Source organism: Capra hircus, unplaced genomic scaffold (assembly GCF_001704415.2).
Source record: "Capra hircus breed San Clemente unplaced genomic scaffold, ASM170441v1, whole genome shotgun sequence".
Lineage (NCBI taxonomy): Eukaryota > Metazoa > Chordata > Mammalia > Artiodactyla > Bovidae > Capra > Capra hircus.
The window spans coordinates 36,453-64,279 of NW_017189551.1; the positions used below are offsets into that span (position 1 = coordinate 36,453).

The 27,827-nt window shown below is 42.1% G+C and overlaps 1 protein-coding gene across 1 annotated transcript; it reads left to right on the forward strand.

The window, feature by feature from the left end:
* Nucleotides 1-18,670: 18,670 nt before the first annotated feature.
* Nucleotides 18,671-27,171, forward strand: LOC108634523 (RNA-binding motif protein, X chromosome-like). Its single transcript, XM_018044450.1, has 8 exons — nt 18,671-18,779; nt 19,333-19,439; nt 21,382-21,556; nt 23,443-23,589; nt 24,713-24,824; nt 25,983-26,108; nt 26,186-26,274; nt 26,867-27,171. The coding sequence occupies exons 1-8, from the start codon at nt 18,671-18,673 to the stop codon at nt 27,169-27,171; spliced, it is 1,170 nt and encodes a 389-aa protein (XP_017899939.1).
* Nucleotides 27,172-27,827: the final 656 nt, after the last annotated feature.

Below are 27,827 nucleotides of genomic sequence, written 5' to 3' on the forward strand. Positions count from 1 at the left end.
TATCCAAACTATCAACTACACAAAGTAGAGAAAGAGGTGTTCCCAAATATTTCATCATGAAGGAGTCAGTAGCTTCTCTATCTTGGCTCTGGCTCCAGCTGCAACCCTTACCCACCACTGGCCTCCGGCCCCTTTGAGCTGCTCCACTCCTGGCTGCCAGTTCCTACCCAGGCATTCCCAGGGCAGGGGACACTGTGTCTGCACTGCAGTGTACATCTTTGTATCACAATAAATGGCTGATTTATTCTGATAAGTATACAGAAAGTGACAAATAACTATCATGTGTATTAATCATTTTTTAAATCATTGGAGCATGTTCTCATGCCTTTTATGGCAGCTATCATAATGCTTTATTTCCAGGAATGCTTTTCCAATGTGTACTCTCATTGGTTAATGTCATAATTCTTTATTTGAACTAATTATCATCTGATTATTAGTTGACTGTAATTGCTTACATGTTTTAAGTTTTGTAACATTAGTTACTGCAATATCATTAAAATTAAGTAATGACATTTACTTTTCAAAAGAGATATTAAATTAAAACAAAGGGCCCATTTTATCTGTTGAAATGAAAAAAGGTAATCACTAATACTAATAGAACCATAGGAAAACTTTTAAGTAAGAATGTAGTAATACAGACATATACTGTTAGAATGGTTCTGTAGTAAGACATTAATATTAATAGACTGGTAAGCATTACTCTAAAAATTATTTTCTAAACTATATCTTATACAAATGTATTAAGGCGTGTTTACCTTTGGTACATGATTTCACTACTGAGCTGTTTACCTACATGTTCTTGACTGCTTAGTTGTCTCTGGCTCTTTGCGACTCCATGGCCTGTAACCTGCCAGGCTCCTCGTCTGTGAAATTCTCTGGGCAAAAATACTCGAGAGGGTTGCCATTTCCTTCTCCAGGGGATCATTCTGAGCCAGGGATCAAACTCAGGTCTTCTGTATTGGAGGAAGATTCTTTTCCACTGAGTCATCACAGAAGCCCTATTTACCTACAGTATGTTTGCTCAGTTCTGTCCCATTCTTTGAGACTGCATGGATTGGGGCTTGCCAGTGCCCCAGTGCTCTTCTATCCATGGGCTTCTCCAGGCAAGAATACCAAAATGGGTTGCCATTTCCTTCTCCAGGGATTCAACTAAAGAAGATTATTTAAAAGATCAATCACTACTTTAGAAGAATCAGTCAACACTATATTACTTATTTATAACAGCTTACTAAGAAATTCTAAGTATTTCTGTGATTGGGGAAATATGAAGATTAGTAGACATCAGTATTAAAGTAAGACATAAGCACTGAAAAAGGAGCTATAGTATTGCTTTTTAAGAATAGTAAAATTTAATATACTTACATATATATGTATATATTAAATCTTATTAAGCATAAATATATATACATGTATAAATATTTATGTATATATATTAAATGGCTATATAAACTACATAGATAAATTCTAGAGAAACCCTTGGAAAATAAGTGTTAGTCCTGTCCTTCATTAAGTGCATTTTCTTCTGTTAGATATGATTTTGCATGTTAATTCCTAGAAGGGAGAATTTTATATTAGGGAAAAAGAGTCTGTCAGCAGAGTTTTTTCAGGTATAGACATGTATTAGCTGAAAATTGTATTTATTATACAGAAACTGAGGTGACAGAAATTGCAGAAATTGTCCATAGTGGATCTCCTCATTTTGTTACTTTTGGGATTTTTAGTGTAAAACATTACCTGTATTTGCTTAATGACAAAGTTCCAAATATGTTTACTGCAAAGACACTAAGGCTTTCAACTCCTAAATATTTTAAATATTTTCATTACTTTTACTTTCCTTTTGTATTAAGGAAAAGGAAAATCACACACAATTAAACAATATGCCACGCAAGAGTGATGATATTGGTGACATTTGAGACGGCAATAAATTATGAAAAACAGGTAATGGTAAAAGTTCTCTTCTGTATTTTATAGTGATTAAGTTAACGCGACTGGTAAATCTAGTACAATATTTTGCTCTTTTTATTTTTATTTTTTTTAGACTGTCCCTCAAAGTTCTCCATTTACCCCTCCTCTGCCTCTGTATTTTCTTCCTGCCGTACTTTCTCTGTGGTTCATCTCGCGATACATAAAGGTCCCTTACGCTTGTCTCCTCACGCCATACATCCGGTTCCTTATGCTCTTGACGGAAGAGGCAGGGCTGCATTTAACAGTTTAGCTAGTGGTCGACTGAGGAGGTTTGGTGTTGCGTGTTCGGAAGAACGAGGCAAAAGAAAGGTAACAAAAGAAAGGCATTTTAAGATAGAAAACCAGATTTATACCTTACAAGAACATGTTTATAGGTGTAGCGTCAGTATTTTACTGGAGAAAAATGGTAACTCAGACTGATTTTTCCTGTCAGGCTTTTCCCCATAAGAGCTAATAGCTGAGTGTATGTATATGCGTGTGTGTGTGTGTGTGTACATTAACCTTAAAAGTCTTATTAGTTTATTTCTTGAAAAGTATCTTTAATTTTTATTCCTTGGAGAATCAGTGCCTGAAGTAGCAATGGAAAGCCAGTGAAGTTTGAGGGTTCTTTTGTCTGAATGGAGGGCTGGGGGACAGGAGGGAAGGTGGGAGTGGAGGTGGGGCAAAGAAGGGGGTTTGAAATGTCTGGATGTTGGCTGTGGGAGGATATACTGGACATATACTCCTACCCTGGGACTGAGAAAGCTGGTTTTCCTTTGTAACTTTTCTTTGGTATATAAGGCTGGACTTTTCTCCACAAGCTTATGGCTACTAGGGTAGAATGGTGGTTGCATTCGGTATGTAATTCTTTTTTTTTTTTTTTCCCATTGGTTTGGGGCTGCTAGTCATATGGAATGTTACATTGGTGTGCAGTTCGGCTTTTTTCCATTGGTTTGGGGCTGCTAGGCGCATGGAATGTTGCTTTTGTTTTTCGCCTCGTGTTGCTTTGGTGTGCAAATCGGCTTTTTTTCCCGTTGGTTTGGGGCTGCTAGTCATGTGGAATGATGCGTTAGTTTCTCGCAAAATGTTGCTGTGGTGTGTAATGTGGCTTTTTTCTCTCCACTTGGGGCCGCTGCTGCTGAGTCCCTTCAGCCGCGTCCGACTCTGTGCGACCCCTTGACGGCAGCCCACCAGTCTAGCCGGTCCCTGAGATTCTCTAGTCAAGAAGGCTGGAGTGGGTTGCCATTTCCTTCTCCAATAGGGGCCGCTAGTTGTGCAGAATGTTGCTTTGGTGTGTAATGTGGCTTTTTTTTTTCTGTTGGCTGGGGCCTGTTTCAGGTGCGGAATGCTTCTTTGGTCTGTAATACGTTTTTTTTTTCCCCCTCCGATAAGGTCTGCTAGTCCGGCTGAATGTTCCTCTGGTGTGTAAAGTGGCTTTTTTTTTTTTTTTTCCCGTTGCCCTGGGTCTGCTAGTGCGCCAGACTATTGCTTTACTGTGTAAACTGGCTTTTTTCTGTTGGCTTGGGGCTGCTAGTTGTGTGGAATGCAGCTTTGGTGGGTAACGAGGCTATTCTCCCTCTACTTGGGGCTGCTGCGCAGGCAGAATGTTGCTTTGGTGTTTAATTCGGCTTTTTTTTTTTTTTTTTCCCTATTGCTTTGGAGCTGCTAGTGCACCAGACTATTGCTTTGGTGTGTAAACTGGCTTTTCTCCCTTGGCTTGGGGCTGCTGGTTGCGGGGTCTTAGTCGTGCAGAATGTTGCTCTCGTGTGTAACTCGTTTTTTTTCCCTTGGCTTGGGGCTGCTAGTTGCCGGGTCTTAGTCATGCAGAATGTTGCTCTGGTGTGTAATTCGCCTTTTTTCCTTCGGCTTAGGGCTGCTAGTTGTGTGGAATGCTGCTTTGGTGGGTAACGTGGCTTTTTTCCCTCCACTAGGGGCTGCTAGTCAGGCTGAATGTTGCTTTGGTGTGTAATTCGGCTTCCCCCCCCGCCCCCCCCCCCCCCACCACCGGTGCCTTGGGGCTGCTAGTGCGCCGGACTAGTGCTTTGGTGTGTAACCTGGTTTTTCTCCTTAGGCTAGGGGCTGCAAGTTCGGGGGCTTAGTCTTGCAGAATGTTGCTGTGGTGTGTAATTCGGTTTTTTTTTTTCCGTTGGCTTGGGCTGCTTGTTGTGAGGAATGCTGCTTTGGAGAGTAAAGCGGCTTTTCTCCCTCCACTTGGGGCTGCTGCTGCTAAGTCACTTCAGTCGTGTCCGACTCTGGGTGACCCTGTAGACGGCAGCCCACCAGGCTCCCCTGTCCCTGGGATTCTCCAGGTAAGAACACTGGGGTGGTTTGCCATTTCTTTCTCCAATGCATGAAAGTGAAAAATGAAAGTGAAGTCACTCAGTCGTGTCCGACTCTTCGGGACCCCATGGACCGCAGCCTGCCAGACTCCTCTGTCCATGGGATTTTCCAGGCAAGAGTACTGGAGTGGGGCTGCTAGTTGGCTGAATGTTGCTTAGGTGTGTAACTAGACTTTTTGTTTTATCCTTCCTGTTGCATTACTTTGGTGTGTAAACTGGTTTTTCTCCTTTGGCTTGGGGCTGCTAGTTGCGGGGGCTTAGTCATGCAGAATGTTGCTCTGGTGTGTAATTCGGGTTTTTTCCGTTGGCTTGGGGCTACTAGTTGTGTGGAATGCTGTTTTGGTGGGTAACGCGACTTTTCTTCCTCCACTTGGGGGTGCTAGTTGGGCTGAATGTTGTTTGGTGTGCAATTCGAAAATTTTTTTTTTCTTTCCGTTGCCTTGGGGCTGATAGTGCGCCAGACTATTTCTTTGCTGTGTGAACCGCTTTATTTCCGTTGGCTTGGGGCTACTAATGCACCGGACTATTGCTTTGGTGTGTAAACTGGCTTTTCTCCCTTGGCTTGGGGCTGCTAGTTGTGCGGAATGCTACTTTGGTGGGTAAGACGGCTTTTCCTCCTCCACTTGGGGTTGCTAGTCGGGCCGAATGTTGTTTTGATGTTTAATTTGACTTTTTTTTTTTTTTTCTTGCCGTTTCCTTGGGGCTACTAGTGCGCCAGACTATTTCTTTGCTGCGTAATTAGGATTTTTTCCGTTGGCTTTGGGCTGGTTGTTGCCGGGGCTTGGTCATGCAGAATGTTGCTCTGGTGTGTCATTTCGGCTTTTTTTCCTTTGGCTTGGGGCTGCTAGTTGTGGGGCATTAGTCTTGCAGAATGTTGCTGTGATGTGTAATTTGGATTTTTTCCGTAGGTTTGGGGCTGCTAGTTGTGTGGAATGCTGCTTTGTTGCGTAACGCGGCTTTTCTCCCTCCACTTGGGGCTGCTAGTAGGGCTGAAGGTTGTTTTGCTGTTTATTTCGACTTTCCCACGCCCCGTTTCCTTGGGGCTGCTGGTGCGCCTTACTACTGCTATGGCATGTAAACCGGCTTTTTTTTTCCCCATTGGCTTGGGGCTGCTATTTGCAGGGGCTTAGTCGTGCAGAATGTTGCTCTGGTGTGTAATATGGCTTTTTCCCATTGGTTTGGGGCTGCTAGTTGTGCGGAATGATGCTCTGGTGGGTATCGCTTTTTTTCTTCCTCCACAAGGAGCTTCTAGAAGGGCTGAAGGTTGCTCTGGTGAGTAATTTGGCTTTTTTTTTCCCCCATTGCCTTGGGGCTGCTACTGTGCAGAACAATTGTCTTGGCATGTAAACTGGCTTTTCTCCTTTGACTTGGGGTTGCTAGTTGCGGTGGCTTAGTCGTGCATAATGTTGCTTTGCTGTGTAATTCGGCTTTTCTCCCTTGACCTGGGGTTGCCAGTTAGGGGGGTTTAGTCCTACAGAATGTTGCTCTGGTGTGTAATTCAGATTTTTTTTCCATTGGCTTGGGGCTGCTCCTTGTGGGGGCTTAGATGTGCAAAGTGATGCTCTGGTGTGTAATTTGGCTTTTTTCCGTTGGTTTTGGGCTGCTAGTTGTGTGGAATGATGCTCTGGTGGGTATCATGTCTTGTCTCCCTCCACAAGAAGCTGCTAGTTGGGCTGAATGTTGCTTTGGTGTGTAATTCAGTTGTTTTTCTCTTTCGCTTGCTTTGGGGCTGCTAGTGTGCAGAACTATTGTTTTGGCATGTAGACGGGCATTTCTCCCTTGACTTGGGGTTGCTACTTGCGAGGCTTAGTTGTGCAGAATATTCCTCTGGTGTGTAATTCATTTTTTTTCCATTGGCTTGGGGATGCTAGTTGTGGGGGCTTGGTCGTGGAGAATGTTGCTCTGGTGTGTAATTTGGCTTTTTGCGTTGGTTTGGGGCTTCTAGTTGTGCGGAATGATGCTCTGGTGGGTATCACGGCTTTTCTCTCTCCTCAAGAAGCTGCTAAGTCAGGCTGAATGTTGCTCTGGTGTGTAATTCGTTTTTGTTTTTTTCTTTTTCCTTGCCTTGGGGCTGCTCTTGCGGCATATTATTGCTTTGGTGTGTAAACCAGCTTTTCTCCCTTGGCGTGGGGCTGCTAGTTATGCGGAATGATGCTCTGGTGGGTATGGCGGCTTTTCTCCCTCCACAAGGAACTGCTAGTTGGGTGAATGTGGCTCTGGTGTGTAATTCGTTGTTTTTTTTTTTTTTTTTAACCTTTGGCGTTGGAGTCGCTAGTGGGGCATATTATTGCTTTGGTGTGTAAACTGGCTTTTCTCCTATGACTTGGGGCTGCTAGTTGTGGGGCTTAGTCGTGCAGAATGTTGCTCTGGTGTGTAATTCACCTCTTTTCCATTGGCTTGGGGCTGCTAGTTGTGCTGAATGCTGCTTTGGTGGGTAACGTGGCTTTTCTTCCTCTGTTTGTGGGTGCTAGTGGGGCTGAATGTTGGTCTGGTGTGTAAATAGGCTTGTTTGTTTCCGATGCCTTGGGCTGCTAGAGTGCCAGACAATAGCTTTGGTGTGTAAACCAGCTTTTCTCCCTCCACTTGGGGCTGCTAGTTGCTGGGGCTTAGTTGTGCAGAATGTTGCTGTGGTGTGTAACTTGGCTTTTTTTCCCATTTGCTTGGGGCTGCTAGTGCGCCGTACTGTTACTTTGGTGTGTAAACCGGCTTTTCTCCCTTGGCTTGAGGCTGCTAGTTGTGGGGGCTTAGTCGTCCAGAATGTTACTCTGGTGTGTAATTCGGGTTTTTTTCGTTGGCTTGGGGCTGCTAGTTGTGGGGCCTTAGTTGTGCAGAATGTTGCTGTGGTGTGTAATTTGGCTTTATTTCCATTGGTTTGGGGCTGCTAGTGCGCCGGAGTATTGTTTTGGTGTGTAAACCGGCTTTTGTTCCTTGGCTTGGGGCTGGTAGTGGTGTGGAATGCTGGTTTGGTGGGTAAAAAGGCCTTTCTCCCTCCACTTGGATGGTATAGTCTGGCTGAATGTTGTGGTGTTTAATTCGTTTGTTTGTTTGTTTTTTGTCCCGTTGCCTTGGGGCTGCTAGTGCGCTGGACAATTGCTTTGGTGTGTAAACAGGCTTTTCTCCTTTGTCTTGGGGTTGCAGGTGGCGGGGGCTTAATCGCGCAGAATGTTGCTGTGGTATGTAATTCGCCTTTTTCAATTGGCTTGGGGCTGCTAGTTGTGTGGAATGCTGCTTTGGCGGGTAACGCGTCTTTACTCCCTCCAATTGGGGTTGCTAGTCGGGCTGAATGTTGCTTTGCTGTGTAATTCCGCTTTTTAAAGTTTTTCCCAATCCATTGGGGCTGCTTGTGCGCCGTCCTATTCCTTTTGTGTGTAAAAGGGGCTTTTCTCCTTTGGCTTGGGACTGCTAGTTCCAGGGGCTCAGTGGTCCAGAATGTTGCTCTAGTTTGTAATTCGTTCCCCCCCCCCCCCCCGTTGGCTTGGTGCAGCTAGCTGCGGGGCTGAGTCGGGGAGAATGTTGCTCTGGTGTGTAATTCGTTGGCTTGTGGCTGATAGTTGTGGGGGCTTAGACGTGAAATATGTAGCTCTGGTGTGTAATTCGGGTGTTCTCCATGGGCTTGGGGCTGCTAGTTGAGGCGGCTTAGTCCTGAAGAATGTTGCTCTGGTGTGTAATTCGGCTTTTTTCCATTGGCTTGGGGCTGCCAGTTGTGTGGGGTGCTGGTTTGATGGGTAACACGGCTTTTCTCCCTCCACTTGCGTGTTCTAGTCCGGCTGAATTTTGTTTTGGTGTTTAATTCGGTTTTATTTATTTACCGTTGCTTTGGGGCTGCTGGTGCGTTGTACTATTGCTTTGGTGTGTAAGCAGGCTTTTCTCTCTTTGCTTGGGGCTGCAGGTTGCGGGGGCTTAATCGTGCAGAATGTTGCTCTGATGAGTAATTTGGCTTTTCACCGTGGGCTTGGGGCTACTAGTTGTGCGGAGTGTTCCTTTGTTGGATAACGCGGCTTTTCTCCCTCCACTTGGGGTTGCTGGCCGGGCTGAGTGTTGCTTTGGTGTATAATTCGGCTTTTTAAATTATTTTTCCCTGTTGCCTTGGGGCTGCTTGTGCTCCGTTCTATTGCTTTGGTTTGTAAAGCGGCTTTTCTCCCTTTGCTTGGGGCTGCTAGTTGCGGGGGCTGAGTCTCGTAGAATGTTGCTCTGGTATGTACCTCTGGTTTTCTCCATGGGCTTGGGGCTGCTACTTGGGGCAGCTTAATTATGAAGAATGTTTTTCTGGTGTGTAATTCGTCTTTTTTCCTTTGGTTTGGGGCTGCTAGTAGTGCGGAATGATGCTTTTGTGTGTAAAGTGGCTTTTCCCCCTCCATTTGAAGCTATAGGGTTGAATGTTGTTTTGATGTTTAATTCAGCATTTTTTTTTCCCGTTGCATTGGGGCTGCTTGTGTGCTATTAACCCTCAGGAATGTTTCCCTGGTGTGTAATTCGGCTTTTTTCCGTTGGCTTGGGTTTGCTAGTTGTGTGGGATGCTGGTTTGTTGGGTAACACGGCTTTTCTCCCTCCCCTTGGGGCTGCTAGTAGGGTTGAATATTGTTTTGGTGTTTAATTTCACATCCCCCCCCCATTCCTTTGGGGCTGCTGGTGCGCTGGATTATTGCTTTGAAAACCGGCTTTTCTCCCTTGGTTTGGGGCTGCTATTTGCAGGGCCGTAGTCGTGCAGAATGTTGCTCTGCTGTGTAATTCTTTTTTTTTTTTTTTTCCTTTGGCTTGGGGCTGCGTGTTGTGCGGAATGCTGCATTGGTGGTTAACGCGGCTTTTCTCCCTTGGCTTCGGGTGGCTAGTTGCGGGGCTGAGTCATGGAGAATGTTGGTCTGGTGTGTAATTCATTGGCTTGTGGCTGATAGTTGCGGGGGCTTAGATGTGAAATATGTTGCTCTGGTGTGTAATTCGGTTTTTCTCCATGGGCTTGGGGCTGCTAGTTGAGGCGGCTTAGTCCTGAAGAATGTTGCTCTGGTGTGTAATTCGGCTTTTTTCCATTGGCTTGGGGATGCTAGTTGTGGGGGATGCTGGTTTGTTGGTTAACACGGTTTTTCTCCCTCCACTTGCATGTTCTAGTCTGGCTGAATGTTGTTTTGGTGTTTTATTCGGATTTTTTTTTTTTTCCGTTGCTTTCAGGCTGCTGGTGCGCTGGGCTATTGCTTTGGTGTGTAAACAGGCTTTTCTTCCTTTGCTTGGGCTGCAGGTTGCAGGTTGCAGCGGAGAAGGCAATGGCACCCCACTCTAGTACCCTTGCCTGGAAAATCCCATGGACAGAGGAGCCTGGTAGGCTGCAGTCCGTGGGGTTGCTACTAGTCGAACTCGACTAAGTGACTTCACTTTCACTTTTCACTTGCATGCATTGGAGAAGGAATTGGCAAACCACTCCAGTGTTATTGGCTGGAGAATCCCAGGGCTGGGGAGCCTGGTGGGCCGCGGTCTATGGGTCACACAGAGTCGGACATGACTGAAGCGAATTAACAGGAGCAGCAGCAGCAGCAGGTTGCGGGGGCTTAATCATGCAGAATGTTGCTCTGACGAGTAATTCGGCTTTTCTCTGTTGGTTTGGGGCTGCTAGTTGTGCGGAATGGTCCTTTGCTGGGTAACGTGGCTTTTCTCCCTCCACTGTGGGTTGCTAGTCGGGCTGAATGTTGCTTTGGTGTATAATTCGGCTTTTTAAATTATTTTTCCCCGTTGCCTTGGGGCTGCTTGTGCACCGTCCTATTGCTTTGGTGTGTAAAGTGGCTTTTCTCCCTTTGCATGGGGCTGCTAGTTGCGGGGGCTGAGTCGTGCAGAATGTTCCTCTGGTGTTAACTCAGATTGCATGGACTTGGGGCTGCTCCTTGGGGCGGCTTAATCCTGAACAATGTGTTCTGGTATGTAATTCGTTTTTTTTCCTTTGGCTTGGGGCTGCTAGTTGTTCAGAATACTACTTTAGTGGGTAAAGTGGCTTTTTTCCCCTCCACTTGGAGCTGCTAGTATGGTTGAATGTTGTTTTGGTGTTTAATTCAGCATTTTTTTTCCCCCGGTGCATTGGGGCTGCTTGTGCGCTGTCCTATTGCTTTGGTGTGTCAATCGGCTCTTCTCCCTTTGCTTGTGGCTGCTAGTTGGCGGGGGTCAGTCGTGCAGAATGCTGCTCTGGTGTGTAATTCGGGTGTTTTCCGTTGGCTTGGGGCTGCTTTTTGTGGCGGCCTAGTCCTGAAGAATGTTGTTCTGGTGTGTAATTCACGTTTTCTCCTTTGGCTTGTGGGTGCTAGTTGTGCGTAGTACTGCTTGGTGTGTAATGAGGCTTTTCTCCCTCTACTTGGGTCTCCTAGTAGAATTGAATGTTGTTTTGGTGTTTAATTTGGCATTTTTGTCTTCTTTTTCCCGGTTGCCTTGGTGCTGCTTGTGCGCCTCCCTATTGCTTTGGTGTGTAAAGCGGCTGTTCTCCCTTTGCTTGGGGCTGCTAGTTTGTCGGGCTGAGTCGTGAAGAATGTTGTTCTGGTGTGTAATTCGGGTGTTATCCGTTGGCTCTTGGCTGATAGTTGCAGGGTTTAGGTGTGCCGAATATTCTGGTGTGTAATTCGCCTTTTTTCCTTTGGTTTGGCGCTGGAAGTTGTGCGGAATGCTGCTTTGGTGGGTCATGCGGCTTTTCTCCTTCCACTTGGGGATGCTAGTAGGGTTGAATGTTGTTTTGGTGTTTAATTTTGCATTTTTCCCCCATTCCTTTTGGGCTGCTGGTGCGCTGGATTATTGCTTTGGTGTGAAAACCAGCTTTTCTCCCTTGGCTTGGCGCTGCAGTTTGCAGGGCCTTAGTCATGCAGAATGTTGCTCTGATGTGTAATTCTTTTTTTTTTCCATTAGCTTGGGGCTGCCAGTTGTGTGGAATGCTGCTTTGGTGGGTAACCCGGCTTTTCTCCCTTGTCTTGGGGCAGCTAGTTGTGGGGCTGAGTCATGGAGAATGTTGGTCTGGTGTGTAATTCGTTGGCTTGTGGCTGATAGTTGTGGGGGCTTAGACATGAAATATGTTGCTCTGGTGTGTAATTCGGGTTTTCTCCATGGGCTTGGAGCTGCTAGTTGAGGCGGCTTAGTCCTGAAGAATGTTGCTCTGGTGTGTAATTCGGCTTTTTTCCGTTGACTTGGAGCTGTTAGTTGTGGGGGATGCTGGTTTGTTGGTTAACACGGCTTTTCTCCCTCCACTTGCATGTTCTAGTCCGGCTGAATGTTGTTTTGGTGTTTAATTCGGATTTTTTTTTTTTTAAATTTTTCCGTTGCTTTCAGGCTGCTGGTGCGCTGGGCTATTGCTTTGGTGTGTAAACAGGCTTTTCTCCCTTTGCTTGGGGCTGTAGGTTGCACAGGCTTAATCGCGCAGAATGTTGCTCTGGCGTGTAATTCGGATTTTTTCCCATTGACTTGGGGCTGCTAGTTGTTCGGAATGCTGCTTTGGTGGGTAACGTGGCTTTTCTCCCTCCACTTGGGGCTGCTAGTAGAGCTGAATGTTGTTTTGATGTTTAATTTGGCATTCCACCCCCCCATTCCTTTGAGGCTCCTGGTGCACTGGACTATTGGTTTGGTGTGAAAAACGGCTTCTCTCCCTTGACTTGGGGCTGCTATTTGCAGGACTTTAGTCATGCATAATGTTGGTCTGGTGGGTAAATGTTTTTTTTTTTCATTGGCTTGGGGCTGCTACTTCTGCAGAATACTGCTTTTGGTGTGTTTCTCGGCTTTACTCCTGTGGCTTCAGGCTGCTAGTTGCAGGGGCTGAGTCGTGCAGAATGTGCTTTGGTGTGTAAACTGGCTTTTCCCCTTGACTTGAGGTGGTTAGTTACGGAGGCTTAGTGGTGCAGAATGTTGCTCTGGTGTGTAATTCACCTTTTCTTCCTTGATTGGGGCTGCTTGTTGCAGGACCTTAGTCGTGCAGAATGTTCCTCTTGTGTGTAGTTGAGTTTTTTGCTTTGGCTTGGGGCTTCTGTTTGTGAGGCCTTAGTCGTGCAGAATATTGCTCTGGTGTGTAATTCAGTCTTTTCCGTTGGCTTGAGGCTGCTAGTGTGGAATGATGCTCTGGTTGGTATCGCGTCTTTTCTTCCTCCACAAGGAGCTACTAGTCGGGCTGAAGAATGCTCTGGTGACTAATTCGATTTTTTCTTACTCCGTTGCCTTGGGGCTGCTAATGTGCAGAACTATTCTTTCGGCATGTAAACTGGCTTTTCTCCCTTGAGTTGGGGTTGCTAGTTGTGGGGGCTTAGTCGTGCAGAATGTTGCTCTGGTGTGTAATTCACCTTTTTTCCTTTGGCTTAGGGCTGCTAGTTGTGCACAGTGATGCTCTGGTGGGTAACGTGGCTTTTTTCCCTCCACCCGGGGGTGCTAGTATGGCAGAATGTTGTTTTGGTGTTTAATTCGTTGTTCCCCTCCCCCCCTGTTGCCTTGGGCTTGCTGGTGCGCTAGACTATTGCTTTGGTGTGTAAAATGCCTTTTCTTCCTTGGCTTGGGGCTGCAGGTTGCGGGGGCTTAATCGTGCAGAATGTTGCTGTGGTGTGTAATTCGCCTTTTTGCATTTAGTTGGGGCTGCTAATTGTGCGGAATGCTGCTTTGGTGGGTAAGGCGACTTTTCTCCCTCCACTTGGGGCTGCTGCTGCTAAGTCACTTCAGTCGTGTCCGACTGTGTGTGACCCCGTAGACGGCAGCCCACCAGGCTCCCCCTCCCTGGGATTCTCCAGGCAAAAACTGGAGTGGTTTGCCATTTCTTTCTCCAGTGCATGAAAGTGAAAAGTGAAAGGGAAGTCACTCAGTCGTGTCCAACTCTTCGCGACCCCATGGACCGCAGCCTACAAGACTCCTCTGTCCATGAGATTTTCCAGGCAAGAGTACTGGAGTGGGGCTGCTAGTTGGGCTGAATGTTGTTTTGGTGTGTAATTCAACGGTTTTTTTTTTTTTTCCATTGCCTTGGGGCTGCTAGTGCGCCAGACTATTTCTTTGCTGTGTAATTCGGATTTTCTCCGTTGGCTTGGGGTTGCTTGTTGCAAGGGCTTGGTCGTGTAGAATGTTGCTCTAGTGTGTAATTCGGCTTTTTTCCGTTGGCTTGGGGCTGCTAGTTGTGGGGTCTCAGTCATGCAGAATGTTGCTGTGGTGTGTAATTTGGATTTTTTCCGTAGGTTTGGGGCTGCTAGTTGTGTGGAATCCTGCTTTGTTGGGTAACGTGGCTTTTCTACCTCCTCTTGGGGCTGCTAGTCGGACTGAAGGTTGTTTGTTGTTTATTCCGACTCCCCGCCCCCCTCCCCATTTCCTTGGGGCTGCTAGTGCGCCTTATTACTGCTGTGGCATGTAAACCGACTTTTTTTTCCATTGGCTAGGGGCTGCTTGTTGCGGGGGCTTAGTCGTGCAGAATGTTGCTCTGGTGAGAAATTCGGCTTTTTTTCCGTTGGCTTGGGGCTGCCAGTTGCAGGGGCTTAGTCGTCAGAATGTTGCTCTGATGTGTAATTCATTTTTTTTTTCCCCCGTTGGCTTGGGGCTGCTATTTGCAGGCGTTTAGTCATGCAGAATGTTGCTCTGGTGTGTAATTTGGCTTTTTTTCCGTTGGTTTGGGGCTGCTACTTGTGCGGAATGATGCTCTGGTGGGTATCACGTCTATTCTTCCTCCACAAGGAGCTGCTGTCTGGCTGCTCTAGTGAGTAATTTGGCTTTTTTTTTTTTTTTCCGTTGCCTTGGGGCTGCTACTGTGCAGAACTATTGTTTTGGCGAGTCAACCGGCTCTTCTATCTTGACTTGGGGTTGCTAGTTACGGTGGCTTAGTCGTGCATAATGTTGCTCTGGTGTGTAACTAAGATTTTTTCCGTTGGCTTGGGCTGCTTGTCGTGGGGGCTTAGATGTGCAAATGATGCGCTGGTGTGTAACTTGGCTTTTTTCCGTTGGTTTTGGGCTGCTAGTTGTGTGGAATGATGTTTTGGTGGGTATCGTGTCTTTTCGCTCTCCACGAAAAGCTGCTAGTCAGGCTGAATGTTGCTTTGGTGTGTAATTCGTTTTCTTCCGTTGGCTTGGGGCTGCTAGTTGCACGGGCTTGGTCGTGAAGAATGTTGCTCTGATGTGTAATTTGGCTTTTTCCGTTGGTTTGGGGCTTCTAGTTGTGCGGAATGATGCTCGGGTGGGTATCTGGCTTTTCTCTCTCCTCAAGAAGCTGCTAACTCGGGCTGAATGTTACTCTGATGTGTAATTTGTTTTGCTTTGTTTTTCCGTTGCCTTGGGACTCCTCATGAAGCTTATTATTGCTTTGGTGTGTAAACCAGCTTTTATCCCTTGGCTTGGGGCTGCTAGTTGTGGGGCTTAGTCGTGCAGAATGTTGCTCTGGTGTGTAATTCGCTTTTTTTCCATTGGCTTGGGGCTGCTAGTTGTGCTGAATGCTGCTTCGGTGGGTAAGGCGGCTTTTCTTCCTCCACTTGTGGATGCAGGTGCGGCTGAATGTTGGTCTGGTGCGTAAGTAGGCTTTTTTGTTTGTTTGTTTCCATTGCCTTGGGCTGCTAGAGGGCCAGACTATAGTTTTGGTGTGTAAACCGGCTTTCTCTGTCCACTTGGGGCTGCTAGTTGCTGGAGCTGAGTCATACAGATTGTTGCTCTGGTGTGTAATTTGGCTTTTTTCCGTTGGCTTTGAGCTTCTAGTTGTGCGGAATGCTCCTTTGGTGGGTTACGCGGCTTTTCTCCCTCCACTTGGGGCTGCTAGTTGTGGGGGCTTAGGTGTGCAGAATATTGCTGTGGTGTGTAATTTGGCTTCTTTCCATTGGCTTGTGGCTGCTGGTGCGCCCTACTATTGCTTTGGTGTGTAAACCGGCTTTTCTCCCTTGGCTTAAGGCTGCAGGTTGCCGGGGCTTAGTTGTGCAGAATGTTGCCCTGGTGTGTAATTCGGGTTTTTCCCATTGTCTTGGGACTGCTAGATTTGGAAGCTTGTTCGTGCAGAATGATGTTGTGGTGTGTAATTCAGTTTTTTTCCGTTGGCTTGGGGCTGCTAGTTTCGGGGCCTTAGTTGTGCAGAATGTTGCTGTGGTGTGTAATTTGCCTTTTTTTCCATTGACTTGGGGCTGCTAGTGCGCTCGAGTAATGCTTTGGTGTGTAAAGTGGCTTTTGTCCCTTGGCTTGGGGCTGGTAGTGGTGTGGGATGCTGGTTTGGTGGGTAACACGGCTTTTCTCCCTCCACTTGGGTGTTCTAGTCCAGCTGAATGTTGTTATGGTGTTAAATTTGGCCTTTTCTTTGTCCCGTTGCCTTGGGGCTGCTAGTGTGTTGGACTATTGCTTTGGTGTGTAAACAGGCTTTTCTCCCTTGGCTTCGGGCTGCAGTTTGCAGGGGCTTAATCATGCAGAATGTTGCTGTGGTGTGTAATTCAGCTTTTTCCATTGACTTGGGGCTGCTAGTTGTGTGGAAAGTTGCTTTGGAGGTTAACGTGGCTTTTCTCCATCCACTTGGGATTGCTAGTCGGGCTAATGTTGCTTTGGTGTGTGAATCGGCATTTTAAGGGTTTTTTTTTTTTTTCCTTTCCCTTAGGGCAGCTTGTGGGCCATCTTATTGCTTTCGTGTCTAAAGTGGGTTTTCTACCTTTGCTTGGGGCTGGTAGTTGGTGGGACTGAGCCGTGCAGAATGTTGCTCTGGTGTGTAAATCGGGTTTTTTTTTTCCGTTGGCTTGGGGCTGCTACTTGGGGCAGCTTAGCCATGAAGAATGCTGTTCTGTTGTGTAATTCGCCTTTTTTCCTTTGGCCTGGGGCTCCTAGTTGTGCAGAATGCTGCTTTGGTGTGTTACGTGGGTTTTCTCCCTCCACTTTGGGTTTCTAGTAGGGTTGAATGTTGTTTTGGTGTTTAATTAGACATTTTTGTTGTTTTCCCTTTGCCTTGGGTTGCTTGTGTGCAGTCCTATTGCTTTGGTATTTAAAGCGACTTTTCTCCTTTTGCTTGGGCTGCTAGTTGGCGCGGCTGAGTCATGCTGAATGTTGCTCTGGTGTGTAATTCGGGTGTTTTCTGTTGGCTTGTGGCTGCTAGTTGCGGGGTTTAGTTGTGCCGAATGTTCTAGTATGTAATTCGCCTTTTTTTCCTTTTGTTTGCGGCTACTAGTTGGCGCAGTGCTGCTTTGCTGGGTAACCTGGGTTTTCTCCCTCCACTTGGGGCTCCTAGTCGGGCTGTGTTTTTTTGGTGTTGAATTCTGTTTTGTTTTGTTTTTGCCTTGAGGCTGCTAGTGCGCTGGACTATTGCTTTGGTGTGTAAACCGTCTTTTCTCCCTTGGCTTGGGCCTGCTAGTTGCCTAGGCCTAGTCTTGCAGACGGAGAAGGCAATGGCACCCCACTCCAGTACTTTCGCTGAGTGTCGGACACGATTGAGCTACTTCACTTTCGCTTTTCACTTTCATGCATTGGAGAAGGAAATGGCAACCCACTCCAGTGTTCTTGCCTGGAGAATCCTAGGGAAGGGGAGCTTGGTGGGCTGCCGTCTATGGGGTCGCACAGAGTCGGATGTACTGACACCACCTAGCATCAGTAGCAGCAGCAGTCTTGCAGAATGTTTCTCTGGTGTGTATGGGCTTTTTTCCCATTGGCTTGGGCTGCTGCTTGTGCCGAATGCTGCTTTGGTGTGTAATGCGGCTTTTCTGCCTCCACTGGGAGTGCTAGTGAGGCTGAAAGTTGGTCTGGTGTGTAATTCGACTTTTTTTTTTTTTTTTTCCCATTGCCTTGGGGCTGCTAATGCGCCAGACTATTGCTTTGGTGTGTAAACCGGCTTTCGTCCCTTGGCTTGGGGCTGCTAGTTCGCAGGACTATTGCTTTGGTGTGTAAACCGGCTTTCCTCCCTTGGCTTGTGGCAGGTGTTTGTCGGGGCTTAGTCGTGCAGAATGTTTCCCTGGTGTGTAATTCGTCTTTTTTTCCGTTGGCTTGGGGCTGCTAGTTTTGGGGCTTTAGTCAGGCAAAATTTTGGTGTGGTGTGTAATTCGGCTGTTTTTCGTTGGCTGCTGGTTGTGTGAAATGCTGCTTTTCTCCGGCTTTTGGTGTGTAAACTGGCTTTTCTCCCTTGGCATGGGGCTGCTAGTTGTGGGGGCTTAGTCGTGCAGAATGTTGCTTTGGTGTGTGAACCGGCTCCGCCCCCCCCCGCCGCCCCGCCCCTGTTGCTTTGGAGGTGCTAGTGCGGCGGACTATTGCTTTGGTTTGTAATTTGGCTTTTTTCCATTGGATTGGGGCTGCTAGTTGCGGCGGTTTAGTCGTGCAGAATGCTGCTTTGGTGTGTAAACTGGCTTTTCTCCCTTGACCTGGGGCTGCTAGTTGCGGGGGCTTAGTCATGCAGAATTTTGCCCTGGTGTGGAATCCGGCTCTTTTACGTTGGTTTGGGGCTGCTAGTTGTGCAGAATGCTGCTCTGGTGGGTAACTCGAAACTTTCCCTCCGCTTGGGGCTCCTAATTGGGCTGAATGTTGCTCTGGTGTGTAGTTAGGCATTTTTTTTTTCCTGTTGCCTTGGGGCTGTTAGTGCACCAGACTATTGCTTTGGTGTGTAAACCGGCTTTTCTCTCTTGGTTTGGGACTGCTTGTTGGGGGGTCTGTTGGTTTGGTGCGTAATCCAGCTTTTCTCTCTTGGCTTCTGGCTGCTAGTCATGGGATATTGCTTTGTTGTGTAATACCGATTTTCTCCCTTGCCTTGCGTGTGCTAGTTGTGCATGGGAATGTAACACCCGAGGCTCCCTTTTTGTTTCATGCGCACTTCTATTTTTAAAAGTTTTTCTTCGAGATAGTGACAGTAGCTGAAAAACTTACCCATTATACTGAACCGTTTTACTTACATTACTTAAAACTAAAGTTTTCAAATGTTGAACTGCTGATTAAGTTAAGAAAAATGGTCAAATTTTAATGTTCATAAAAGTTAACATTGTTTGGTTTGGAGCGATGATTCTTAGTCTACCAAAATAAGTAACCACGGGTTAAATTTCCCTCAACAAAGTATTTTATTTTCCTGTGGCTTTTAAGACTTAGTATTGTAGAAGTTTTTAAATGGAAGTATATTGTACAGATTATTTGTTGTGTAATCAATATAAACATGAGAAAATGGAGGAAACTTGAAAATGTGTTTAGTGTATTTTATGTACATTTTATAAAACTTAGATACCATGTTTAGGTTTTAATGAGTGAGGTCTTTAAACACTGCAGCTCAAAAGAGTTTTATGGCAGCCTTCTAATGTAATTTACACTTACAGGCTTTTGTCATCTGTAAAAAACAGCATTCATTAGGTCAGGGATTGTTTTCCTTTTTGCGTTACAAGTTTCTTTGTATTTTAAACATTTTTAAAAGTTCAGTTTTTTTTCTTTAAATTATATTTGAACATTTTGGCTCAATTTGTTCTTTGGTTTATCTTTTGCCACCTAACAGTAAAATGATGGCAACAGATAGGCCTGGAAAACTGTTAATAGGAGGCCTCAGTGCTGAAACAACGGAGAAGTCTCTTGAAGCTGAGTTTGGGAAATACGGTCACATTGTGGAAGGTAACTCTAGGATTGGATACAACTGAGTGACTGAACCGAATCGAACTCTAGAATCAACATACGTCTCTTTAAAGCAAATGTATACCTAATATATATCCATGGACAACTATGAGTAGTTTAAGGTTTTTGTTTTTTTAATTGGGCAAGTACTTGGCCATCAGTGAAAGGGTCTCCTCTTAGAGAAAAGGGAAGTAAACAGTGCTTTTAAAATGTACTGCTGGTACTGGAATGTGAAATAGAATAAGACTTGGTAATTATAGAATTATTGAGATTATTGCAGAATTCTTGAGATTATTAGAATTATTGAGATTTATGTTCATTTTAAAAAATACCAGAAATAATATATAAAATCAAATTATATGGTATTTTTATATCATGTATAAAATGATATAATTTTTGTTTTTAAGTATCTTTCAAAGTTTGTACTATGCTCTATTGATAACATTCAAGTACATTAAAGGGGTCTAGTGAGAAATTGTCAAAGGAGTGATAATTTTGAAATTAGTAAAGTTCAATTTTATGTGACATTTTAAAAGATTTATGTGTATTACAGTTCTCTTGATAAAGGATCAAAACACAAACAAGTCAAGAGGCTTTGCTTTCATCACTTTTGAGAGCCCTGAAGATGCAAAGGATGCTGCCAAAGAAATGAATGGAAAGGTAACTCTTAATAATGTACATTCTTCATTTAGTACTATTTCTAGATTTCTTTATTGTTACAGTAGTATAATGCTTTGTAAGGCTTCACTTTCCTTTTTGTCACATACTAGTGTCAAATAGTAGTTCCTCTGGTTGGGAAGAGATTGAAGTTAATACCAGCATTAACAAAATAGATTAAATCTATCTTCTATTAACATTCAAGTGTAAATACAAATAGGTCTTAACCTTCTGCACTCTCCCAGTATTCCATACTGTATTTTAAGTCTTGGTATATTATATTTAAGTCACTCTTCACTGTATCAGTGTTATGAGTAATAATTTTTCCCTTAGAAGCTGAACTTTTTAAAAAAATTGGAGTATTGCTTTACAATATTGTGTTGGTTTCTGCCATAAATCAGCCCCATCCCACTTCTTTAGCTAGCTATGGAGCACTGTTTGCTCCAGGACATCCTGCCTCTGTGGACTGTTATAGTGAAAAACAAAGTCTGTATCTCCCCCATTTTGTATTGTGGGTAATAGGCTTTTGTATTCATGATATCCTGTTAATTGTTAAATTCTCTCTGGAACTTCTACATTCCCTTAGGATGAATACATTAATTTCCTATTATCTATAGTTATGGTTCTAGTATATTTCACACATGTAGCACATGTTGACCCTTGTACTTTCATTTTTCAGATGTGGTAATACATAAAAGTTAAGTTTGACTCAGCTTTGGGTCACAGAGATAAATTTTCCTTGAGAATACTTGATGGTAACTAATTCCTCTTTTTATTTGTTCCAGTTGTCAAGCACTGAAACATTTAATCTGAAATTACACTTGAGTAATTCTTTATTAAATAGGTGTTACATTGCAAGGCATTGATTGAATTTAGTTAGATGATTAATGGTTGTGGATGAGACAAAATATTTTTTTCTTAAGCACTGGTGTTCTAGGGTGAAGAGAAAAAATGTACAAGTAGAAACATTAATTATACATGCAAAAATGTTAAGGAAAATAAAGTACTAATTTTGGTAGAGCTTATTGGGTGGTGGGTACTATTTTTAGGTATATCTAGGAATGTTTGCTAAATCCTGAGTTGGGAAGGAGACAGTGCATGAATTTGTGGAAAATAATTTGAATCAAGAAATAGAAAATGAGACCCTAAGATGGGGGAAAAATGGCTTTTGAGGATGACTGTATTGATCTAGAGCCCATTTCAGCCAGAAGTCTTGGTAGGAATTTAGGATTTAAAATTGTTTTCCAAAAATAATATGAAATAACAAGAGTCTGTATAGTATGATTCCTGTTAGGTTTTCAAAACTCCCTTTGGTCTCTGTAAAAGATTAAGGCAGATACTGAAAGATTAAATTTAAGCATTTCTGAAAAATATGAAGTAGCATTACGGTCAGTAACTACTTGGGAACAGAAAATAAAACAGTTGTATAAGGCAAGAAATGTTAATGACCAAATAAGGGTTCTATTTTTTAAAAAGAAAAATGAAAATTATTACAACTAAATATAAAGCAGCAGTTATATTGAGAAAATTTATGTTTGTGTCTAATAGAACAAATGCTACAAAATGATAGGAACAATAATTTTGAATACTTTAAGTAATATGCATGCTTTTATGTACCTTTGGGAAACTAAAATTTTAAATGGAAAGTTACTAAAATGAAGCATATTATAGAAAATAAAAATGTGTGCTTTTTTCATGGTAAAGAAGAGATACTCATCTTTTAATACCAGGGAACTGTTCAGGAATTTCTAATAGTGAATACATATGCTTTGTTTTGGATGACTTATGAAAGGCAATTGCCAATTAAGTCATGTTCATCATGTTGAAGGGCACAGTCATTTCAGAAAAAAAAAAGGTTTGCTTTGGGGAAAAATTACTGATTTAATTCATTGTGATAATAAGTTAAATTTTATGCAAAATTACTGATGTTATACTCAATCTTTAGTTTTTGGATGGAAAAACAATTAAAGTAGAACAAGCCAATAAACCATCTTTTGAAAGTGGTGGTAGACAGAGACTGCAACCTCCTGCAAGAAACAGGGGCCATCCAAGAAATCTAAGATGGGAAAGAGGAAGAACTGGTGGAGCAAGAGGGCATGTGTTTCGTGGAGGAGACTTTGGTAATGTATTAAAATATAAGGATGCCATAGCACTGAAAAACAGTTAAGTTTGAATATCTAGTAAATCTCAATTTTTATTGCATTGTTAATGAGAATAATCTACAGGAATATATTAAATGAAAAATTACCATTATTGATAAACAGAATTATTTCTAAGTTGTAAAGAATTGTTCTAGTTATAAAATTGCTGCTGCTGCTAAGTCGCGTCAGTCGTGTCCGACTGTGTGTGACCCCATAGACGGCAGCCCACCAGGCTCCCCCATCCCTGGGATTCTCCAGGCAAGAATACTGGAGTGGGTTGCCATGTCCTTCTCCAATGCATGAAAGTGAAAAGTGAAAGTTAAGTCGTTCAGTCGTGTCCGACTCTGTGTGACCCCATGGACTACAGCCCACCAGGCTCCTCCATCCATGGGATTTTTCAGGCAAGAGTACTGGAGCGGGGTGCCATTTACTTATGTGCAAAAAATGTTTATCATCTTACAGGGAAATGGCTTAAATTTTATTAAGTCTTTTTACCATTGTTATTGATGCTTCTTTAACAGTCTTTCTACAGAATTCACTGCTGTTGATCATACATTAGAATTTTCCAATTTATGGCAAATAACTTTATTTAAACTATTAAAAAGACATTTATATACTCTGAGTAGTCCTACTGTATTGTAAAAAATACAGGAGAACTTTGAAGATTACGTAACAGATAACCACAGTTTAGGGGTGAGCATTGTGTATTTTTGGACTGACCTTGTAGTATTTGTCTTGAGCATGTACGTGCAGACAAATCTATGCAATTCTCCAGACATTTTGATATGGTGCTTTTGTTCCTGGGTTCTGTGGTAATAAAATTTGCATTTTGGAAAAGTTTTCTTTGATACAGATGTAAAAGCCTCTGTTTTGTATGTATAATTACATATATGTAATACATATGTATGTGTGTGTGTTAGAGAACAATGAGTTACTGAAAATGGTATTATGAAATATTTTCAAAGTTTTTACTTGGTAAGAAAGAAGGGAGGCACTTTCCATTCTTAAACTTCCATATATCTAACAAACTTTGTCTCTGCTAACGATAACCAATCTTGAAAAATAAAGCATTTCACTTCTGTCTTTGACAACCAGATGCGTGATTTTTTAGAAAATGTTTTTAAAAGTTCAGTTACAGGGTGTGTTCATTATAAGATCACACAGTTGTATTGTTTTCTCAGATGAGGAGAAAAGTTTACCAGCTCATACTCTGCCAAATGTAACTGAAACGTATCTGTAAACAGTTTTCTAGTGAGATAAAAAGACAATTTTTCATTACTTACCATGCATTCTAAATACTATTAAAGTTGAGCAAAATATAGCCTTTTCCTTGAAAAATGAACAGTAAAGTTTGGTCCTTGAACAAAACAGACTTGATCTGTGTGGATTCACTTATAAGCAGGATTATTTTTTTCCTCCAAGTAAATATGTACTAGGTTACTAAATGATTCAAGGTTGTTTAAGAAGCTGCATTTTTTTTCCTATAAAAGGAGCTTTTTGTATTTTTAGGTGCATATTTTTTATTGTTTTGACATAACACCTATTCTATTAGATTTTTAAAGTTTTTTGACACCAGAATTGTATGAATTATTTTCCTCCCAGTGTGTTTAAAAATTTATTTTATCCTGGTTTTACTCCACCTCCTTTAGTCTCTTCAGACTACTATCACAGCAGTGGTTCTTGAATCATTTCATAAATTTTTCAAACTGATTGAATTGTACTAATTGATGTATCACATGAGGAAATAGTTTTATTGGTTTACACAAATACAAATGCTGAGGGCAATGGTAGTTCTTTAGTAAAGATCTATAAACAGTAAGCAAAACTTAAAGAATGTTTACTTAAAAGATTTCATTGAAATACAGGTGATAATGGATATAATCTCAACATGAGCTCTTCAGGAGGACCCTATCCAGTTAAAAGAGGACCATCTTCAAGACGTGAAGGTCCTTCTCCGAAAAGATCTGCTCCTTCTGCTCAAGGGCGAAGCCGTAGTGGGATGAGAGGACGAGGTAAACGCTATATAATACAGAGACTATTGTTTCCGAGTAGTTAGTAAAAGTGAGCTGTTTTAAAATGAATCCTTAACTTAAGAAGCCAAATGAAAAGAATTACATGGACATGTTTATTGATCACTAGGTTATTTGTTGATTTGTGGCTGAAAAATATAATTCTTTAGCATCTAATTATAGTGTGTAATAGGTGATTAACATAGAAGTGGGGAAGATATTTCCTTTAAATCTATGCTTGCTAGAGAATTCCTCAGGTTTTTTTTGAATTTGCTAACATTTGCTGCTTAGTAGGATTTTTCACGTGGTTTCAAGATCAAGTATTTTCATGAAAACTAATATCCTATGAGTTAGCGATTTGGAATGTAGAGTAGTTTAGCTATGTTATGTTGGCTGCCTGGTTCATGTAATTATAAAAAGTAACTGAAACTTGCCATATTAACTGTAGTTTGGATTCTTACCATATTTTTACATTGTTTGCTCTTGATAGAGCTAAAAACTTTGACTCATTATCAAATTGTCATTTTATGTATAGGATATTAATGAAGCCAAGTATAATATGGTACTGATTTCAAAATACAAAAGAAGCTGAGAAACTTAAAGTTTCATTAGACTATTAGCCTTGTAAGCAAACAAAACAAGGGAATTCTGACCACCAGGAATTAATAAGACACAAGAAGTGAACATTATTTATGGAAAATAGTTTCCTGTTTTAGAAGTGGTAGAATTTTTCAAATGAGCCTTTTATTGTTAATAAGTAGTTGAACTCAATAGTACTATCATTTTGAAAGGTCAGTAATTCAAGTTGTGGTTTATGTTAAATTTATCAACATTAGGAAAGAATCAACAACTTTGTGATTGAACGTAGTTTCCAAAAATTAATTAGACTTTACTCAAGTTTTGAGAGATTCTATTACTTGTAATTTAAAGATTATGCAAAATGTACAGGGAGCAGTTGTTGTCAGGAAATAAAATGTTCAGAAATTGCATTTATAAAGCAAACTAAAGGCATTAATGGGATTTTATAAGTAGTTTTTTAAAAATTGTTTTGGAGAGAGGAGAGACACCAGTCTTTTGAATTTTTCTTTGAAATATTACTTTCAATTCTGAGATACTTATATTAAAGGTCCAGTATTGCGAAGAGAAAATTACAGAGGAGGTCCTCATAGAGAGCCAGTGTCTTCTCGGAGAGATAACTATGTGTCACCAAGAGATGATGGTTATGCTACTAAAGACAGGTAAAGAAAAATAAAATATATGAATTTTTAAGTCATAGTTAATTTTGTTGAGGTAAAATTTAACAAATCTATCAAAATTTTAAAAGTGAACAATTTCATAGCATTTAAAATATTCAGAATTCTCCAACTACTCTCTCTATTCAGTTCCAAAATATTTTATCACCCCAAAACAAAATCCATAAGCAGTTGCTCCCACTTTTATCCCCCATGTCCCTAAGAAACCACCACCTATGTCATATGTCTGTAAATTTACCTAATCCTGAATATATTATATGTTCACTGTAGCCTGCCAGGCTCCACTCTCTGTGGAATTCTCCAGGCCAGAATACTGTAGTGGGTAGCCATTCCCTTCTCCAGAGGATCTTCCTGAGGTATTGAACCCTGGTCTCCCACATCGCAGTCAGATTCTTTACCAACTGAGCCACCAGGGAAGCCCTAACAATATGTGACCTTTAATATGTGGCTTTTCCATTAGTGTGAGTGTTTTCAAAGATAATTGTTGCTGAAGCATGAATTAGTACTTCAGTTTTTGAGTGGGGGTTATCTACCATTATATGTATAGTTAACATGGTTTGTTTATCCATCTTTGTGGTTAATGTGTACAAACACTGGAGTACCTGCTTTCAGTTCACAGTGTAAACTCTGAATTGGAATTCCTGGGTCATACAGTATTTTCAGTATTTTAAGGAAACATTCATCTCCATAACTGCACTGGTGGTGCAGTGCTAAGAGCCCACCTGCCAATGCAAGAGACTCAGATTTAATCCCAAGGCGGGGAAGATCCCCTGAATGAGAAAACAGCAATTTACTCCATATTCTTGCTTAGAAGATCCCATCAATAGAGGGTCCTGGTGGGCTACAGTCCACAAGGTCACTAAAAGTCTGACATAGCTTTCTATTTACTGTGCACACATAGGATTTCAGTTTCTCTGCATGCTCACCAACACTTGATGTCTTATATATATAGCCTGTCTACTGGGTGCAGAGTAGGTATCTCATTCAGATTGAGAAACTTTTTTTTCCTAAAAAAATATTATGTTAAGCAGTGTTTTATATTCTTGTTCATCATTACATATCTTCCGTGAAGAAAAGTATATTGAAGTCCTTTGCACATTTAAAACTTCTGTATGAATTCTTTTCATTTATTTTTGTTTTAAGTTACTCAGGCAGAGATTATCCAAGTCCGAGAGACACCAAGGATTATGCTCCACCGTCTAGAGAGTATGCATACCATGATTATGGCCATTCAAGTTCTTGGGATGGTCATGCCTCCAGAGGACATAGGTACTATAAACAATTCTGTTTCTAATCAAATAACTTAAGGAAATTTTTTCTTATAACATTAATTCTCTTACATTTAGTGATCGTGATGGCTATGGTGGAAACCGTGATAGAGATTATTTTGAACATCGAACTGGAGGCTCTTACAGGGATTCATATAAGAGTTATGGTAAGAGGACAGTTACAACTTAAAAAGGACAGAATTAGAACTGACATGCTCGATCTACATCATTCACTCAAGTTTACTTAAAAAAAAGTAATTTCTACCTAATTGATTGGCGTGAAGGTCTTTGAATTATTTTTGATAATTAAATGATAATTGGGCAGCTCACATTTTTAATCACAAAAATTATTAAACATTTTTAAAAACAAAAGTGCTATTAAGAGTAGGAAGCATCGGAACATTAAGAAGTTCAAAATGTTAGTCTTTTCCAAAAAATTAACATTTACTTTAAACTGCTAAATCACTTCAGTCACATCTGACTCTGCAATCCCATAGACAGCAGCCCACCAGGCTCCCCCATCCCTGGGATTCTCCAGGCAAGAACACTGGGGTGAGTTGCCATTGCCTTCTCAACTACTGGAGGTAAAAAATACTGCTCTTTTAAATAAATGTGAAAGCCCCATCACCATTGGTACTAACTCATATCTTCACCATAGAGGCAGACAAAGGCTATCCTTTGAAAGATTTAGTACTTTACAGTCATGTTATAACAGTAATGGGAAAAGTTTTGTAATTTTATCAATTATTAATTTCACAGGGGGCTCCCATGGTGCTCTCTCAGGAAGAGGTCTGCCTCTGAGTTATGGCAGAAGAAGTCGCTATGATGATTATAGCAGTACAAGAGATAGATACGGAGGAGGGCAGAAAAGTTACTCAAGCAGCCAAGGTTATACATACTTAAGTAGTCGTGACCGTGGTGGAAGACAAGAACGAGGATTTCCATCCTTGAAGGATAGGGTGTACCCTGCTCCTCGTGAGTCATACAGTAGCTCAGGTTGTGAAACTTCCAGGGGAGGTCATGGGGGAAGCAGATCTGAAAGAGTAGGCCGAAACAGATACTAAAAATAATATTCACTTACTATGTTTTCTTGGCATGGGAAAATGTTTGTGAGTTTCTCTTTTAATTCATACTTGAGTACTGCTGAAGAAAAAACGTTGGCTTTGGAGGCAAGAGCTATAAACTTTACGCTCCATGAATTTTCAGATAAATTGAAAAATAGTTACTCAAAGTAATTTCATAGTTGTCTGCTAATTGAAAAACAGAAGTTAAAAAATTTTAATTTAATGTCTAAATTTTCAGAGTATGTTTTGTGAAATGCTACTGTTTATTTTACTGGTGAGTTAAACAAGCATAAAAACACTTGTTTGGAAGGTGAATTGTGCTGTTTGCTTAAAGTTTCCCTTTGGGTCTTGGCACATGAATGCATTCAGACTTAAGCAATATGGTATTTCTCCATTGCAAGCTGTACCTGCTTTCTGTTTAGGTTAACAACATTACATGCTGTTTTTGAAAGCAGTGTATAAAAGGTTTGACAAGTCTATAAAAAACCTGAAAGTGATGCTTGCATCTTTACGGAAACGTTGTGTCTAACTTTAAAAAAAAATAGTATAAATCAGAAGAAAATTTAGATATATAACTAAAATGTTTAAGTCTAAAGTTAAGATATAAAGCTAAAATGTTTAAGTCTAAAGTTAAGTATCAATTTTCTTAGCCATTC

Coding starts and splice junctions, on each gene's coding strand:
- LOC108634523 (XM_018044450.1), top strand. CDS start 18,671: ATGATGGCAACAGATAGGCCTGGAAAACTGTTAATAGGAGGCCTCAGT. Junction 23,590..24,712: donor TAGTGGGATGAGAGGACGAG/GTAAACGCTATA, acceptor CTTATATTAAAG/GTCCAGTATTGCGAAGAGAA. Junction 26,109..26,185: donor CATGCCTCCAGAGGACATAG/GTACTATAAACA, acceptor TCTTACATTTAG/TGATCGTGATGGCTATGGTG.